Source organism: Leucopleurus acutus (genome assembly GCF_964270905.1).
Source record: "Leucopleurus acutus genome assembly, chromosome: 1".
In the NCBI taxonomy this organism is placed as follows: Eukaryota; Metazoa; Chordata; class Mammalia; order Artiodactyla; family Delphinidae; genus Leucopleurus; species Leucopleurus acutus.
In genome coordinates, this window is record NC_139142.1 from 26143101 (window position 1) to 26163494 (window position 20394).

General features: G+C 39.6%; 1 protein-coding gene across 3 annotated transcripts in view; it reads right to left on the bottom strand.

The window, feature by feature from the left end:
* Positions 1-6013: 6013 nt before the first annotated feature.
* Positions 6014-20394, bottom strand: part of GPATCH2L (G-patch domain containing 2 like) — a 62684-nt gene continuing 48303 nt past the window's right edge. For all 3 annotated transcript variants that reach the window (XM_082846003.1, XM_082846004.1, XM_082846002.1), the window contains exon 10: positions 6014-8072. In XM_082846003.1, the coding sequence (XP_082702129.1) occupies positions 7912-8072 (161 nt within the window). In that variant the 3' untranslated portion in view covers positions 6014-7911. The remainder of the gene's footprint in view (positions 8073-20394) is intronic.

The window sequence follows — 20394 nt, forward strand, 5'->3', positions numbered from 1 at the left end:
ATGGTGAGGGTGGAGCCCCTACATAGAGTTCCAAAGGCAGCATGCAGTGATGTGGAAAATCAAGTTCCACTTTATTATTAGTGGGGAGAATGCCTGAGACTCCAACGAAGTTTTCTGATAAAGTAAGCTCCGACATGGCACCCAAGGTCAAATAGAGGTGAGGAAATGGGTCTGTCTCTCCCCTAAACTCAAACTAAAATCTTACCAACAGCAGCAAGTAAAAAAACTGAAGTACTACATGGCGGGTCGCCTTCTTATATGTAGAAGTGGGCCCAGGCCTCCTTACCAGCCCAAGACCCTGGAAAGGAGAAAGCAGAAAAGGGACCACAGTTCAGCCTGACTCTTCCTGAAGAACAATTCCACCCACTAGTAAATAGGGGCTATCCATCATAGAAACTGACTAGTGTGGTTAGCAATTCTTCCTACTTCAGTGGGCTTGAAGGAGGAGCAAAGAGAAGTGAGGAAAGGAGCAGACACCTTGAGTTGGCTTTCCTAGTTTACGGTAATTATCAATGAATGGAAGTGCTTCACTCCCATCTGTGCTTTAAGCCAGCACATTAAGGCGGCATGGCAAAGGAACTCACTAGCACATGGTATTGATGAAGTAATGGAAGGGAGGGCAGAGGCAGACATTCAGTCTGCATTGGACTGACCTACTGACCACTCTGCCTGAGAGGCTGAGAAAGCAGGAGAAAGAGCAGGAGAGCAGGGTCAGAAGAGTCAGAATTCCAGAAAGGAAGCAGTTATATGGTATCAAGACATAAAAATCAACCTAAGGACTAAATTTTGGCAACCAGAAGTCACTGGTGAACCGAGCAAGGACAATCTTAATGGCGGCGAGCGTAGCGGCCAGGTTTTAGCATATCGGCTCTCAGCCTCGGCTGCACGTTGGCTGAATGTCTTTGCTTTAAAAAGATTGTCCCACTACCCCATTCTCCTGTAATTGGCTTGTGGTTCAGTCAAGGGAATTAGGGTTTTTAAAACTCTCCCCAGATGATCCTAGTGTGCAGCCAGGGTTAAAAACTACTGCTTCAGTGAACTGAGAATTAAAAGACAAAGTATAGGAAAGAACAGTATTTAGTGCTAGTCAAGGGGTTCAAAGGGTGGAGGAAAGGCATTTTTGTTTGAAGAGGGAGTCTGTGTGTTTAAATGCAAAGCCATATGTGTCAGGAGTGAGAAGCTGTATTGAGCAAGGCATCTGATCAAGGGAGGGGACCTTGAGTGTAAGAGAAGGGATTTGTTAGGGGGAGGACAGGAATTTTCAAGACAAAGAGGTGAGGAAGGGTGTATGTGAAGGTGTGTAAGCGGAGTTTCCCCATCTAATGCTCTATTATCTGTTAGGGGAGAGGTGAGATTAGCTGCCGGGGTTGAGAGAAGGTGGGGACTGAAAGGGTTTAAAATGGCCAGTTTGCAATAGCTGCTGACAATAGGTGGGAGGTTGAGCGAGATAAATATTTAGAGCAATTCAAATTGTCACCATGATTTTGGGGTAGCAGATTTTCATGGAGAAATATATGGCCCACTGGGAGGAGCAAGGTGTAGAATCTATATGTAGTGAAACGGGTTGATTTAAGTCAGTCACCAAGGCTACTTATAAGTTCTCTGATATTTTCTTCCCTTTTTCAGTTAAACATTTGAATGAGGGATCTGCAAGGGTCAGAACTCACTTCTAGCGAAAGAAAACATTACTTTCATAATTTACATCTTAAAATTTTTTATATTCCCACACCTTGATAATATCTAGTAACGCTAACATTTTTGGCCAGAGGTACTTTTAAATGGTTTTCAAGACGGAAAAGAAAAATTATGTGGTGCTTTAAAAGACTACAAAAATTGAAAGGAGAGCTAAACAGTCTACACATGTGTATTAATCATGTTTTATATTTCCAATATATTATGATGTTTTGACATCTTAAAAAAACTTTCTGGATGGGGAAAGATGACCCGTCTCAGGGCTGGCCGGTTCTTAGAGACGGCAAAGGACTCAGCCTGCAGCATGCTTTTGATGTGCAAACTAACCACGTCTGATGCAGCCACACCTCCTCCATCTGGCCTGCACACCCCAGGACACAGTCATCCCAGGGCCAGGCACCAGGCAACTGGAGCCCACACTGGAGCCCTAAGGCCCTGGAATTATTCACTAGCCATGCCTAAACTGTTCTCCCTGCCCTGCTTTGCCTTTCCCAAGAAAATCCTGATCATGGCTCTGGCCTAAACCTATCACTTGTTCCCGTCTTCTGCCTCCTGACCCAAACTTGGTGTTTGTCCTGTGGCCCTGCATGGCAAACCGTGCCTCCTGTTTCTAGGGGAACTGTAACATTAGACTTTTCTTTCAATGGCACTGACCTTTCCGCGTCATCAGTCACCTTTATAAATAAAAATCCAGGCACGAAACATGAGCATCTGAGGAAATGATACTAGAGAACTCCTCCGTAGCCACACATATTCCCAGAAAGAGAAATTTGGTTCATAGGCTTTAGTAATAAAGTAGGGCCTAGGCCAATTCACACAAATAAAATCTAAAGAAAAAATGACCATACCACCACTTCAAAGCTTTAAGATTAGAGTACTGTCTTCTGAAACACTGAATCGTAAGTCAGACGATGAAAAAATATAACATGCTGTTACTACTGGTTCCCAACCCCTGCGGAATCACTAGCTGAAAATGTAAAACAAAGACAGTAAGGTGTGATTAAGTGGGATCACTGAAAATTGATTTTTACATGCTCTGAAGTACTGAGATTAATTCCCAGCAAAAGATTACCAATAATTCAACAGGTATTTATTACACAATAGCTATGTACTCAGGGTGTTTTTTTCTTCCAATTATTTTTTTCATTTTTGTGAGCCATACTTAAAGACTTCATCATTATGAAAATATATGACATTTTCCCATGAAACTAAGATGTAATGAACAGGTATCATAAAATCATGGATGGCAGTATCTTACACAAATGTTTTACTGTCGGTTATGAAAATCAATGATCACTCACAGACTAAAAATCCATTGTTATACTTTAATCCACTTTTAAAAGGTTGTTTCTATCCATCTAAAAATGGCCTCAATGGCATTTTTCTCCACATCATCCTTTCTCAATATTTCCAGGAGATCTTTCAGGAACTTGAGGGAAAAAGTATGGGAAATAAAGACATTTAACAGTTTCTGCAAAGAACCATATACAAAACATCTCCATACTTATGGAGGAAAGTATAAGAGCACCTCAGAGCTTGGGGGGGACACCAGTATATTAAAACACTTCTTTTTAACTGTGGCAAAGCCTGCGGTTCTTAAACATCATTGTGCATCGTTCTTAAACATCAAGTCCCCTGGAGGGCTGGTAAGAGACCCCTGGGCCTCACCCTCAGAGTTTCTGATTCAGCAGATCTGGAGGTGGGGGAGAATGTATGCATGCTGTTGATCTCGGGGCCCTAGCAGCCCTGCTCTAAGCATCTCCTTCTCTGCCCCTTGCCTTCCCAGTCTGAACCTTGCCAAGATTCCTTTCCTTGGTGAACATCTTCAGGATCTGCCCCATTCTTCAATACTGTGCTTGGAAAAAATTTTTTCCCCCACATTTGACAATTTTACCAAGTGCAGTGCAGGGCAGTGGCAGGAAAACAACTTCTTTTGGCCATAAGTTTGTTTTGCTGGGCTTGTTAAAAACCTTCTAATCCACACTCTTCGGCAAGATCACTCAATTTCCTTTGTTTCTTTTCCATGTTGCTATTTCCAGGCATTTGATGTTCATCTGTTTCGTGATCTTGATGTTCATCTGTTTCGTGATCTTAATGAAAGCATGTGTGGGCCACTTGTGTTTAGTGCTAATAGCAGAACCCACCAATTTCCTCACCTTTTTTCCTCTGTGCCAGTTTTCTCATAGGGTAGGAACCCAACCTGATTGCTGTCACTATCAGTAACTACACTAACTGTCACAACTGGAGAGGGAGATAAGGAAATACTGACAAGTAAAATGGGCAGCTGAAACATTAGCAAAGGAAGCAGCTGACAGCAAGAGCAAACCGCTTCTGCCACCCCTCCCACCATCCCATGAACCATGATACAGCCTATAAGCTATGCCCCCAACTAGACTGTATCCACTGCTGCTAGAGAAAGCCACTCTGTTCTCATCCCAGCTCAGATAAGGTTCACCAAATATACAGAATGCTGAATACGGCTAATGCTGTATTTTTACACAGCTTAATCCCCAGGAAATACAAAAGCTTGTGGCTCAGAATCATGGTAGTGAAGCCAAAATAAAGCAAAGGCTTGAAATGAATCAGGCATCCCCAGGAGCCTTTTCCTGGAGCCCAAGTGGAGAACCCATCACACCAGCAATGACAGTGCCACCTAGCTCCTTCCTCACGTGACACTCTGAGACTCGTTCATCTCTAAATGACTCACTGCTATGATAACTCTGTTCCTGTACTTTTAGCATCAGAACTTGCTATGCTGTGATCTAGACTGCATTTCTGGTTCCAAAGTAGAGATATGTCAGATTCACCTATTTGGGATTCACAAGTAGTTTAAATTACCTCTCCTAGGTATTGAGCTTTACTTAGCAAAGGATGCCATAAGCATCACAGATTAAGAAGCTTTATTTCAGCTTTTGGTCATTTTGCTGCCAAAATGGCCTCATTTGCAGCCTGTTTCTATAGCCCAGCAAAACTTTGTCACCTGAAATTTCCAATTGCATTTGATTTCTAAAGAATTCAAGGCTAAATGAGGCCTATTTATCGAGAACACACCACTCAATAAAGATCATACTCTGCCCCTCCAAACTTGGCACCATGTAAACAGCTATTAATTAACTCTTCTGAACAGTTCTTACCAAAAAGCAACACAAGTTTTGATGCAAATGAAGTTGTTCCCTTTAAAATACTGCACCTGAAAAATAATCTCAAATTCCCTTAAACCCATAAGCAAAACTATCCTTTATGAATGATGCTCATGCAAGTACATAATGTTTTCGCCCATTGTGAAAAATACCCAAGATTAGGATTTAGACAAGTAGACTGGACAGCAAGCTGGGATAAATCAGAATCCTGAAATTAGGAAGAACTGTGGAACTCTGCTTCGGTTATTACTTTTGAGCAGATCAAACACAAGTGAGCTCAATGATTATCCTCAAAAGAAGCCAAGCTATAATTTTTTTTCAACAGATTTCAAAACCCGATTTTGAAATTATACCTTTTGTTGAAAGGTAACAGATTTGTCTTAATTTATGACATTATACACTTTGCCATATAAAAAGGAAATTTAAAATTTAAGATTCAAAATACACTTGATTCTAAGAGTATTCCTCTGGAATTGACTCATATAAAAAACAAGCAGAATAAGTCGGTGAATAATTCTGTAAGCATGCTCATGCAGCAGCTTAAAATAAGGAGCACAATTTACAACCCTGTATTGGAAGAATATTTGTGTGCTTAATGGCTATTCTCTTAGGCAATTAATTTTCTCTCCTAATTATTACAGATATGGCATTTTGGGTTGCTCCCCATTGAAAGTATTCAAAATATGTAGGAAAGCTTGATCAAGAAAGATGATAAACATTCTGTTTATCTGGCATACTGTTTCAAAAATATGAGTCTCAGAGTGACTCAGGTCTATCAATGACAACCCAAAGATTATAACCCAGGGCCAAGAAAGTCTGTAAGTCTGGGATTTTAGTCTTGACTTGATTATGAGATTTGGGGCAAGTCACTAAGACTGTTCTTGACTCTATAAAATGGTAGCAATCACCTACCTTTACATCATAGATGTTTAAAAGGTAAATAAAGTTGTACATATAAGTGATTTTTTTTTTTTTTTTTTTTTTGCGGTACGCGGGCCTCTCACTGCTGTGGCCTCTCCCGTTGCGGAGCACAGGCTCCGGACGCGCAGGCTCAGCGGCCATGGCTCACGGGCCCAGCTGCTCCGCGGCACGTGGGATCCTCCCGGACCGGGGCACGAACCCGCTTCCCCTGCATCGGCAGGCGGACTCTCAACAACTGCGCCACCAGGGAAGCCCATATAAGTGATTTTTAATCGCAGGTAGAAAGGAGAATTATTAGGCTACATGTCATGAAGAAAAAGATGCTACCCGAACTACAGAGGTCTTAACAGGCGATGATCACAGGACTGATCTCTGAATGAGCCATGGAGCTTAGTGCAAAGAAAATAAAATTATTATGTTCATGAATTTCACCCTTAAATCCAACAAATTATGTTAGAAATGTGTGCCTCAGGACACTACTGGGACTAGGTAAGAATGCACATATTACAACAAAAAGATACCTTCATCACTAAAACAACTGAGTAGAACCACTTTATATTCAACAGACATTATGTTTTCTATTCTGCTACGGGTGCAGCCATAGGAAGGGAAGTACACTGGCGACTGCACAAGAATCTGGGTGGCTCCCAGGGATGCTGGGCTGGCTTTAGCACTACTCCTCATGCCGTAATCTCCACCCGCCCCTCCCTCCACCATATTCCTTGTTGTGGACAACTGCCATGTTCTCAGTCTTACATTAAGTACTATGTAAACTTAGCTTCCAGTACCCCTTTCCCACCAGATTCACACCCACACCACTGACAAGGACATTCTGGCGCTACCACTGATAAGGACAACAATTTTTAAAGGAATACGACAGAGCGGCCCACCATTAAATTGTGTGTGAGAAAGGACAACTGTGCTTCAGGGAAAGAAAGGAGGCTCTGTCCTAGCAGGTGCAGGGGTGGGAGTTCCTCTAGAATGTCACAAGAGAGGCGGACACTTGAGAATGGCTTCTGTGTATCTCAGAGTAAAAGCATTCAATTTGTACAAAAAAGGGCCCTTCTGCCAACCAGGTCCCTCAACGACAGACAATCTTGATAATACTTTTTTAGAAAGAGTGGCTTTTCTTCAGAAGCTCTAGGCAGTCACTTATTCCTCATTTTGACAAAGGAGCATCCAACTTGAGGCATGGCTGTATATATAACTCTTCATGCAGCTGAGCCGTCATAAACATACCAAGTATAAAGGCATGTCAAAAAGACATTTTTCCTCCCCAAAGTATGGCCTCAAAAAGCCATTATTATAATAGAGTATGAATTTCTGCTACAGGTTATTGACCTATAATACTAACAATAAAAGTCTTGTTTAGTACATAAAGGCTTACACCGCAACATGAAGTATTAAGACACAATCCACTGTTTTTAAGTTTGCTGTACACCTAAAGCACCTTCTTCATGACACCGATCTGTATGTATATATATATAGGTCCTCTTTCAGTAGAACACAGACTTTGGAGATGAGGCAAAGTACAACACAGCTGCTGGCGATTCCAACAGGACATCTAGAAAACTGGAGTAAGCTTCCAAGGCCCATGCTGCTGGTAGTCTTTTCTGAGGCTCCAAATTGAGTACTTGGTGGCTTTATCTTATTGGCACTCTGCTTGAATCAAGACCAGGCTCAAAGGCAAGCCTTATCTCCTGCAAACAATTCCACACACAGATCTTAAATCTGTGTTTAACTTTGTCTGGAACTGGCTGCAAATTTGGAACTTCCTCAAATGGTATTAAAAGCTCTACACAAAAAATATGCAAAAGCAGTTACTAGTTCTTCAAGAAAAAAGACATACCTGCAAAACAGCAACAGCTCTGTAAACAGAGCTGTAGGTAACTGTTGGGACAGCAATAGCAATGTAACAAATATAGCATAGGATGACCTTCTTTAAAAAAATTGCTGTCCTAATATTTTACAATTAAAAAAAAAAAGATTTTCACAATATGATTTTCTAAGAGAAAGAGTCCACTTCTTTGAAGAGGAGTCAGTCCTGGTGGCGAAAGGACTGGGAACGTCAATTAAGATATGCAAGACAATATAATACAAAGTCTAATATTTGTTTCAGCAACATCTAGTCGGCTCTTGGTGGGTGAAATTCTGCTGTCTAGCCGTATCCAGGGCTCTTTTCTTGTGGCATTTTAAAAAATGTAGCTGCAGTTGAGTCAGTGGTTTTCTCTGCAGCAGAGGTCCTGACCAACCACTCAGAGTTCGGAGATTCGGGGGCCTGTGATGCTGGTATGGTTGGCTCCACTGCATCCATGTGAACTGGTAAGGGTGTTACAATAAAAGTAAAGAGGAAAAAAGTCAAAAGGAGACAAATTAGAATGAGAGAGATGTCAACACAAAACTTTCTTAATTCTTATACTTTATGTCCTATTAAACCAAGTGGCCACATAAAGTTTCTTTTTTTTTTTAAACCAAAAAATAAAGGCAAGATTTAAGTAAGATAAGTATTGTATTTCTCCACCTCAGAAAATGGGTTTAACTGAACAAATGAATAAATTCAGTAGTACAAATTCATAATGTAGTAATAATCACTTATTAAGCATTTATGTGCCAGGCACTGTACTGTGTAAACAACGTATACTTATAATCTTATTTCTTAATGCAAACTCTTAGAAGTAGGTATCGTCATCTCCATTTCCTGGATCAGAAAACTGAGGCATAGAGAAAGCGGATAATTTGTTCAGGGACACAACCGGGCTGGTTAAGTAGCAAGACTCAAACTCATATACTGGACTCCAAGCCCTCTGCTCTTTCTACAACATCCTATGCCTCCAATACGACGGTGTCACCAATAAATACTGAATAATAAGGCAAATGGTAGAAAAATCACACACCAAGCCCATGGTTTTTCGACAAGCACATTAAGACATTCTGGACAGGATAATCATTGCTTGTGCAGGGCTGTCCTATTTTTTTTAGGACACTTACCATTCTGGACCCTGTCCCTGAATGCCAAAAGCATTCCCCAGTCATTGTGACAACGAAACACTGTCCTCACATCTCCAAATGCCCCCTGAGCAGAGCAGTACAAACCACCATCATACCCCCACTGTTGAAAACAAATATAGACACTAAAATAGAGCAAAATCTTAAAAAGTTTCGCTTTTATCCTGTTACAATAATTCCATTCCCAGGAATATAACCTAGAAAAGTAATTTTCAAATTATGTGTCACAAAATCAATGTAGTGGGTCATGACCAATACTTTTTTTTTTCTTAATGAAAAAGATTAGATTATATCATAGTGCACCCAAGGGTTTATTTCAGATTTACAGGTACACCCAACATTCAAACATAAATTTCAGAAAGAAAAAAAAAAAACACCTTGAAAGCTATTAACTCCATGGCACATATACAAGAGTTTTTAGAGGGTAGTGGCTTTCAAACATTTTGGAAACTCAACCATAGCAGCAAGAAATACATCTGACATCACCACCCAAATCTCTCTCTCTCTATTTCTCACACACATGTGCTCATTCACTCCTATTTAAGTGAAAATAAATTTCATAAAACTATAACTACCATTACTAGATGCTCATCAACCATGGTGAAAAAACTGTCCTAGATTCTTGGCTTGTTACCTTTTTGAGGAGTCCTATCCAAAGAAGAGGAATTAGACTATGGAAATCGTGCAATCTGCTTCTCTGGATACATTTCCTTCAGAAAATGAGAACTTTCTTTGTGATCTCATGGACACAGCAGTTACAAAGAAACCCTGCTCCTTAGAAATTGCAAGGGACCCTTCTCCAAGAACTGGGTCTTGGTGCTCCAGCCGGGTGTCAGGCCTGAGCCTCTGAGGTGGGAGAGCTGAGTTCAGGACAACGGTCCACCAGAGACTTCCCGGCCCCTTGTAATATCAATCGGCGAGAGCTCTCCCAGAGATCTCCGTCTCAACTCTAAGAACCAGCTCCACTCAACGACCAGCAAGCTCCAGTGCTGGATACCCCATGCCAAACAACTAGCAAGACAGGAACACAACCCCACCCATTAGCAGAGAGGCTGCCTAAAATCATAATAAGGTCACAAACACCTCAAAACACACGACCAGACATGGTCCTGCCCACCAGAAAGACAAGATCCAGCCTCATCCATCAGAACACAGGCACCAGTCCCCTCCAACAGGAAGCCTACACATCCCACGGAGCCAACATTACCCACTGAGGGCAGACACCAAAAACAATGGAAAATACAAACCTGCAGCCTGTGAAGAGGAGACCCAAAAAACACAGTAAGTTAAGCAAAATAAGAAGACAGAAAAATACACAGCAGATGAAGAAGCAAGGTAAAAACCCACCAGACCAAACAAATGAAGAGGAAATAGGCAGTCTACCTGAAAAACAATTCAGAGTAATGACAGTAAAGATGATAGAAAATCTGGGAAACAGAATGGAGAAAATAAAAGAAATGTTTAACAAGAACCTAGAAGAACTAAAGAGCAAACAAACAATGATAAACAACACAATAAATGAAATTAAAAATTCTCTAGAAGAAATCAATAGCAGAATAACTGAGGCCAAAGAACGGATAAGTGACCTGGAAGATAAAATAGTGGAAATAACTACCGCAGAGGAGAATAAAGAAAAAAGAATGAAAAGAATTGAGGACAGTCTCAGAGACCTCTGGGACAACATTAAATGCACCAACATTTGAATTATAGGGGGTCCCAGAAGAAGAGAAAAAGAAAGGGACTGAGAAAATACTTGAAAAGATTATAGTTGAAAACTCCTCTAATATGGGAAAGGAAATAGTCAATCAAGTCCAGGAAGTGCAGAGAGTCCCATACAGGATAAATCGAAGGAGAAACATGCCAAGACACATATAAATCAAACTATCAAAAATTAAATACAAAGAAAAAATATTAAAAGCAGCAAGGGAAAAGCAACAAATAACATACAAGGGAATCCCCATAAGGTTAACAGCTTATCGTTCAGCAGAAACTCTACAAGGCAGAAGGGTGTGGTAGGACATATTTAAAGTGATGAAAGGGAAAAACCTACAACCAAGATTACTCTACCCAGAAAGGATCTCATTCAGATTCGATGGAGAAATTAAAACCTTTACAGACACGCAGAAGCTAAGAATTCAGCACCACCAAACCAGCTCTACAACAAATGCTAAAGGAACTTCTCTAGGCAGGAAACACAAGAGAATGGAAAGACCTACAATAACAAACCCAAAACAATTCAGAAAATGGTAACAGGAACATACATATTGATAATTACTTTAAATGTAAATGGATTAAATGTTCCAACTAAAAGACAAAGACTTGCTGAATGGATACAAAAACAAGACCCATATATACGCTGTCTACAAGAAACCCACTTCAGACCTAGGGACACATACAGACTGAAAATGAAAGGATGGAAAAAGATATTCCATGCAAATGGAAATCAAAAGAAAGCTAGGGGGCTTCCCTGATGGCGCAGGGGCTGAGAGTCCGCCTGTCGATGCAGGGGACACAGGTTCGTGCCCCGGTCTGAGAAGATCCCACATGCCGCGGAGCGGCTGGGCCCGTGAGCCATGGCCGCTGAGCCTATGTGTCCAGAGCCTGTGCTCCACAGCAGGAGAAGCCACAACAGTGGGAGGCCTGTGTACCGCAAAAAAAACAAAACAAAACAAAAACCAAAAAAACAAACAAAAAAAAGAAAGCTAGAGTAGCAATTCTCATATCAGACAAACTAGAGTTTAAAATAAAGACTATTACAAGAGACAAAGAAGAACACTACATAATGATCAAGGAATCAATCCAAGAAGAAGATATAAAAATTGTAAATATTTACGCACCCAACATAGGAGCACCTCAATACATAAGGCAAATGCTAACAGCCATAAAAGGGGAAAGCAACAGTAACACAATCACAGTAGGGGACTTTAACACCCCACTTTCACGAATGGGCAGATCATCCAAAATGAAAATAAATAATTAAACACAAGCTTTAAATGACACATTAAACAAGATGGACTTAATTGATATTTATAGGACATTCCATCCAAAAACAGAATACACTTTCTTCTCAAGTGCTCATGGAACATTCTCCAGGATAGATCATATCTTGGGTCACAAATAAAGCCTTGGTAAATTTAAGAAAATTGAAATCGTATCAAGTATCTTTTCCGACCACAAAGCTATGAGACTAGATATCAATTACAGGAAAAAAATTTTAAAAATGCAAACACAAGGAAGCTAAACAATACGCTACTAAATAACCAAGAGATGACTAAAGAAATCAAAGAGGAAATCAAAAAAACTTAGAAACAAATGACAATGAAAACACGACAACCCAAAACCTATGGGATGCAGCAAAAGCAGTTCTAAGAGAGAAGTTTATAGCAATACAATCCTACATCAAGAAACAAGAAACATCTCAAATAAACAACCTAACCTTACACCTATAGCAATTAGAGAAAGAAGAACAAAAAAACCCCAAAGTTAGCAGAAGGAAAGAAATCATAAAGATCAGTTCAGAAATAAATGAAAAAGAAATGAAGGAAATGAGAGCAAAGATCAATAAAACTAAAAGCTGGTTCTTTAAGAAGATAAAATTGATAAACCATTAGCCAGATTCATCAAGAAAAAAAGGGAAAAGACTCAAATCAACAGAATTAGAAATAAAAAAGGAGAAGTACCAACTGACATGGCAGAAATACAAAGGTTCATGAGAGATTACTGCAAGCAACTCTATGACAAAAAAATGGACAACCTGGAAGAAATGGACAAATTCTTAGAAAAGCACAACTTTCCAAGACTGAACCAGGAAGAAATAGAAAATATAAACAGACCAATCACAAGCACTGAAATTGAAACTGTGATTAAAAATCTTCCAACAAAAAAAGTCCCAGGAGCAGATGGCTTCACAGGCGAATTCTATCAAACATTTAGAGAATAGCTAACACCTATCCTTCTCAAACTCTTCCAAAATATAGCAGAGGGAGGAACACTCCCAAACTCATTCTACGAGGCCACCATCACCCTGAGACCAAAACCAGACAAAGATGTCACAAAAAAAGAAAACTACAGGCCGCTAACACTGATGAACATAGATGTAAAAATCCTCAACAAAATACTAGCAAATAGAATCCAACAACACATTAAAAGGATCATACACCGTGATCAAGTGGTGTTTATCCCAGGAATGCAAGGATTCTTCAATATACGCAAATCAATCAATGTGATAAACCATATTAACAAGCTGAAGGATAAAAACTATATGATCATCTCAATAGATGCAGAAAAAGCTTTTGACAAAATTCAACACCAATTTATGATAAAAACCCTGCAGAAAGTAGGCATAGAGGGAACTTACCTCAACATAATAAAGGGCATATATGACAAACCCACAGCCAACATCGTTTTTAATGGTGAAAAACTGAAAGCATTTCCACTAAGATCAGGAACAAGACAAGGTTGCCCACTCTCACCACTCTTATTCAACATAGTTTTGGAAGTTTTAGCCCTAGCAATCAGAGAAGAAAAAGAAATAAAAGGAATCCAAATCGGAAAAGAAAAAGTAAAACTGTCACTGTTTGCAGATGACATGATACTACACATAGAGAATCCTAAAGATACTACCAGAAAACTACTAGAGCTAATCAATGAATTTGGTAAAGTAGCAGGATACAAAATTAATGCACAGAAATCTCTTGCATTCCTATACACTAATTATGAAAAATCTGAAAAAGAAATTAAGGAAACACTCCCATTTACCACTGCAACAAAAAGAATAAAATACCTAGGAATAAACCTACCTAAGGAGGCAATAGACCTGTATGCAGATAACTGTAAGACACTGATGAAAGAAATTAAAGATGATACAAACAGATGGTGAGATATATCATGTTCTTGGATTGGAAGAATCAACACTGTGAAAATGACAACACGACCCAAAGCAATCTACAGATTCAATGCAATTCCTATCAAATTACCAATGGCATTTTTCACAGAACTAGAACAAGAGTTTTTACAGTTTGTATGGAAAGACAAAAGACCCCTAATAGCCAAAACAATCTTGAGAATGAAAAACGGAGCTGGAGGAATGAGGCTCCCTGACTGGAGACTATATTACAAAGCTACAGTAATCAAGACAGTATGGTACTGGCACAAAAACAGAAATATAGATCAATGGGACAGGATAGAAAGCCCAGAGATAAACCCACACACATAGGGTAACCTTATCTTTGACAAAGGAGGCAAGAATATACAAGGGAGAAAAGACAGCCTCTTCAATAAGTGGTGTTGGGAAAACTGGACGGCTACATGTAGAAGAATGAAATTAGAACACTTCCTAACACCATACACAAAAGTAAACTCAAAATGGATTAAAGACCTAAATGTAAGGCCAGAAACTATCAAACTCTTAGAGGAAAACATAGGCAGAACGCTATGACATAAATCACAGCAAGATCCTTCTTGACCCACCTCCTACAATAATGGAAATAAAATAAAAAATAAACAAATGGGACCTAATGCAACTTAAAAATCTTTGCACAGCCAAGGAAACCATAAAGAAGACAAAAAGACAACCCTCAGAATGGGAGAAGATATTTGCAAATGAAGCAACTGACAAAGGATTAATCTCCTAAATATACAAGCAGCTCATGCAGCTTTATATCAAAAAAACCAAACAATCCAAAAATGGGCAGTAGACCAAAATAGACATTTCTCCAAAGAAGATATACAGATTGCCAACAAACACATGAAAGGATGCTCAAGATCACTAATCATTAGAGAAATGTAAATCAAAACTACAATGAGGTATCATCTCACACCAGTCAGAATGGCCATCATCAAAAAGTCTTCAAATAATAAATGTTGGAGAAGGTGTCAAGAAAAGGGAACCCTCTTTCACTGTTGGTCGGAATGTAAATTGATACAGCCAATATGGAGAACAGTATGGAGGTTCCTTAAAAAACTAAAAATAGAACTACCATACGACACAGCAATCCCACTATTGGGCATATACCCGGAGAAAACCATAATTCAAAAGGAGTCATGGGGCCTCCCTGGTGGCACAGTGGTTGAGAGTCCGCCTGCCGATGCAGGGGACGCGGGTTTGTGCCCTGGTCCGGGAGGATCCCACGTGCCGCGGAGCGGCTGGGCCTGTGAGCCATGGTCGCTGAGCCTGCGCGTCCGGAGCCTGTGCTCCGCAACGGGAGAGGCCACAACAGTGAGAGGCCCGCGTACCGCAAAAAAAAAAAAAAAAAAAAAAAAAGAGTCATGTACCACAATGTTCATTGCAGCACTATTTACAATAGCCAGGACATGGAAGCAACCTAAGTGTCCATTGACAGATGAATGGATAAAGAAGATGTGGCACATATATACAGTGGAATATTACTCAGCCATAAAAAGAAACGAAATTGAGTTATTTGTAGTGAGGTGGATGGACCTAGAGTCTGCAGACTCTAAGTCAGAAAGAGAAAAACAAATACCGTATGCTAACACATATATATGGAATCTAAAAAAAAAAAAAGGTTCTGAAGAATCTAGGGGCAGGACAGGAATAAAGATGCAGACGTAGAGAATGGACTTGAAGACATGGGGAAGGGGAAGGGGAAGCTGGGACGAAGTGAGAGAGTGGCACGGACACATATACACCACCAAAAGTAAAATAGATAGCTAGTGGGAAGCAGCTGCATAGCACAGGGAGATCAGCTCGGTGCTTTATGACCACCTAGAGGGGTGGGATAGGGAGGGCTGGAAGGAGATGCAAGAGGGAGGGGATATATGGATATATGTATACGTATAGCTAGCTGATTCACTTTGTGATACAGCAGAAACTAACACACCACTGTAAAGCAATTATACTCCAATAAAGATGTTAAAAAAACCAAACCAAAACAAAAAAACTCTGTCCTAGAAAAACTTTGTTTTGCTACATATTTTTTATTATGGTAAAATATATATAAAATGTACCATTCTAATAATTTCTAAGCATACTGTTCAGTAGCATTTAGTATATTCACATTGTTGCACAACCATTACCACCATCCATGTCCAGAACTTTCTCATCATCCCAAATGGAATCTGTCTACCCATTAAACAATAACTCCACATTCTCTTCCTCCTGCAGCCCCCGGCAACCAGCATTCTAGTTTCTGTTTCTACAAATTGGATTGTTTTAGGTACCTCTTATAAGTGGAATCATACAGTATTCATCCTTTTGTGTTTGGCTTATTTCACTTAACATGTTGCCTTCATCCATGTTGTAACATTCATAATTTCATTCTTATAATGAAGGCTTTCAGACTGAGTAATAACCTACTGAATGTATATACCACATTTTATTTATCCATTCATCCAGTGATGAACATTTGGGTTGTTTCTACTTTTTGGCTACTGTCAATAATGCTGCTATGAACATGGGTGTACAAATATCTATTTGAATCTTTGCTTTCAATTCTTTTGGGTATATATCCAGAAGCAGAACTACCATGGATCACATGGCAGTTTTATGTTTAAATTTTTGAGGAACTACCGTATCTTTTTCCACAGTGGCTGCATTATTTTACATTCCCACCAGCAATGCACAAGGTTTCCAATTTCTCCACATCCTTCAAACAACAACTTTTTTTCTTTTTTTTTGATATAGCTATCCTAAGAACTGTGAAATGGCCAAGAGAAACTTTTGCATATGTTCACCTGAAGAATGGTGCAGTACTTTTCACAATAGCGTAAAACAGCATAAGAATATGACTGAAATGTTCATCAAGAACAGTTAATTGTATTATATCTGTCAACTGATAAAATGGAATACCATACATATGGCAGTAAGAAAATGAATGGATTCTGGTAGGATAAGACCTGAATGAATCTCAAGAACATAAATGGGTGAAACTTGTAACTTATAAAATACAACATTCCATTACACAAGGTTCAAAAACATGCAAAACTAGACAATATACTGCTTAGAGATACATATGTCTGTCAAAACTAGTTGAAAAAAACAAAGAATGACAAATGATTAACCAAAACTATACATCAGGATAACGGTTACCTCTGAGGAGAGTGGGAAGAAAAATTTAAAGGTGATGTTCCTTTTCTTAAAGTGGATGGTGGGTATATGGATAGTTGCTGTACTGGTTTTCTTTATATCTTATAAATTTTCTATAAATGTTCTTTTGTGGCCATTCAATATTTATTTTAAAAAACATTTTTAACTTCAGAAAACATTTAAACTTAATTAAAAGGCACAGTAGGCAATAAGAATCTGCCCTATGACTCCTGAGACAAGGGCCAACCTGAAATGGAACTACTACTGAATCCAATCACAGGATTAGAATAATATTGAGAATAACTGTTTCATCTTTAAGATTCTATTCATTTATTCATACAACAAATATCTAGAGACTGTTCTATGTGTGGAGCATCATTTTTTAGATGCTGTGGGGTACAGCAGTGAGCAAGACAGGTAAAAATTCCTGCCCTTGTGAATGCATCGCTAGCATTGCTGGCCTGGTATTTGAAATCTTATGTAACTAATGAACAGGTTAACTGTTGGGTACCCTTCTAAGGACACATATCTTATCCCAGGGTGAAGAAGGTCAGAAATGGCTCTTGGATGGCCAAAACAGTCAGGGCTCGTGGGAACTCCCTGCCGGTCCAGTGGTTAGGACTCCGCGCCTCCACTGCAGAGGGCACGGATTCAATCCCTGGTCAGGGAAGTAAGATCCCGCCAAAAAAAAAAAAAAAAAAAGTCAGGGCTCTTAACAGAATATCTTATTATCCCAATTCTCCTTCACCTACAGCCATGTGTTTACTTTTTTTTTTTTTTAATTTTTTAAATTTTTTTGCGGTATGCGGGCCTCTCACTGCTGCGGCCCCTCCCGCCGCAGAGCACAGGCTCCGGACGCGCAGGCTCAGCGGCCATGGCTCACGGGCCCAGCCGCCCCGCGGCATGTGGGATCCTCTCGGACCGGGGCACGAACCTGCGTCCCCCACATCGGCAGGCAGACTCTCAACCACTGCGCCACCAGGGAAGCCCCATGTGTTTACTTTATGAAGGAACGGGATTTGCCCACCCAAAGCTCTGATTTGCCATTCTAATGAAGAAAATCATCTCAAGGAAAAGAAGTCATGTTTTCATCTGAGTTCCTTATGTTTCTTATAACTACTTAAGTCTCTCAAATTTTAGAGAAAATAACCCTTTTTTCTCTTCCAGTTACAATCTTTAAGAAAATATATGACAGCTGGTACACTTCAGCATGAGGGAGACATTGGTGGGCATTCCCTGTTCTGGTGTATCGACCTGAAAAGCAGGTTAACACAGTTACTCACTAGGATCCAGGGGTGGATCTGTACACCAGGCACCTGCATGTTATAAAGCCACAGAGGGAAGGGGAGTGGAGATAAAATGAAGAAAATAGAGGTGCTACACTTTCAAGATGGATCTACCTAATGACCCTATGAAAAGGTCCTTTTCCCTGGCCTTTGTTAATATTAGTACAAAAAGACAGGAAGGCATGCTATTCCCTTTTGCTCTTCACCTTTCTAGCCTTATTAATATCTTTAAATGCAGTCAACTTAAAACTTTCCACTAGTGGGGGAGGGGAAAAGGGAAAAGATTTGTGGCTGCATGTTTAAGAAAGAAGCTGAATTCATCACAGTGACAGGAGAGAGTGTTGGCAGAGATCTGAGCTATTTATTCTTTTAGGAAAATCCTATAAAGAATGACACAAGGAAGCCTCTATCTGCAGTCTTGTTCATCACACTGGTGAGGAGTCCGATAACAGATGTATGCAGGAGCATGATTTAATGGCAGGAGCTGGCCCCTGATGTGTATTAATACAGCGGCAAAGAGGAACGCACCTCTCTTCATCACTCATTTCTATAAAAGAGGTGGAATCCGAGATGGCCCGACGTTAGGCAGAGCAAGCCCATTTGTTCTACTGACTGATGGCGTGGGCTTGGGCTATGTCCTTCACCTCCATGGGGCACTCAGGTTGTGGATAGAAAACAAAAAAAATGTTCAGTGAAGCAGGTCTGAGTCAACAAGTGAGAGGAGTTGGGCTCAGTAGGGGAAATGCTGAATGCTCAAGTCTTGTTTAATACCTCCCAGTACATTTCCTGATTTGAATATGGAATAAGGATTATAAACTTCTCAACAGCTCTTCTCTTATAAACAACTAAAAGCTAAAAATAGAGCTAGATATTAAGGGGGAAAAAAAGAACAAAAAGATAAAGACTGTGTTTTATTGCTTCCAATTCCACAGACTGGATGAGGATCTGGGTTTTGACATGGAGTCATGGTTTGGAACCAATTCTGTCGTATACAAGACCAAACACCTGCAGTGTTTAAGAGGGCAGCTCAAGAGTCATAGGGAAATTGGTCTGATCTTGGCTCTACAATTTATTAACCATATAACCTCAGTGAGTGATTTAACCTCTCTAAGCCTTAATTTTCCCATGTGTAAACTGGGAATAAAAACAGCATCTGCCTTATAAAGTTGTTGCAAAGGTTAAGTGAAATAATTCATGTAAAATGTTCAGCTCAGAGCACAGCCATGTGAAAATCCCTAAGAAAAACTTACTACAATCATCAGACCCATGGTTAAGAATGTTCAGTATGAACCACTGTCAAGCAACCATTCCAAACAGAAGCTCAAACAGGTCAATTTCAGAGTATGCTGAAACTTACTAAGTAAAGTTAGAGAAATACGAGTTCCTATCTGTCTGAGGTCTACTCTTTACTCAGGCATCAATTACTCTGATCTATATAACATATAGTATTTTCTGAAGAAAATAAAATAATTTATGATATGCTCAATTCCCTCAGAGTGAATTCACCATCATCAAGAAAATAACCGTAGGTATTTCTGATAGGTCCTACAAGTAGATATGCCCTTTTTAACCAGAGCAATTCACCCCAAAATGTATTGAAATACACGAAGTATTATTTCCTATGATTAATAATTACATTTAATTATCTTCTCTTAACTTCAAAGAAAAATATCTATAGACATCCAGTATTCTTGTTGATATAAATACGTAATTATTCCCCTTTTTTCATTTAAGGATAACATACCTGTATGTATGTAGATGTGCAGCTCAGTGAATCTTTACATGTATACACACTCATGTAATCCCCACCTAGTTCTTGATATAAAGTATTTCCAGCATCCCAGAAGACTTTTTTATGTCCTCCTCTGGTCACTACCTCCCACTGAAGATAACCATTATTTTGGTTTCTATGAACCAGTTTTGCCTAGAAAACCTTAAGTTTTAACGTGAAAACTTAACTAGAAATTTCTTGAATGGTAGAATATTAGCACTCTACTAGACATTAAAACAGTGATAATGTATTGTGCTGTATACCAAACATGAAAGTAAATAAATCCATATGGCTCCTTCGCTATTGACTAAACTGCCACCCTACCAGGATTTTCATTACCACACACCTAATTTCCTGTCTGTGCTAGAGCAAAAGTACAGATGACTAAAGACTGTTGATAGTGGAATATAGGGATTCAAACTCAAGAAAGCTGTAAGACACAGTGGAAAAGCACAGACTTCAGGGTCAGAGATGAAAAGGTATATAAAACATATAATTTAGTGCCTGACACACAGTAGGTGGTCAATAAAGGAT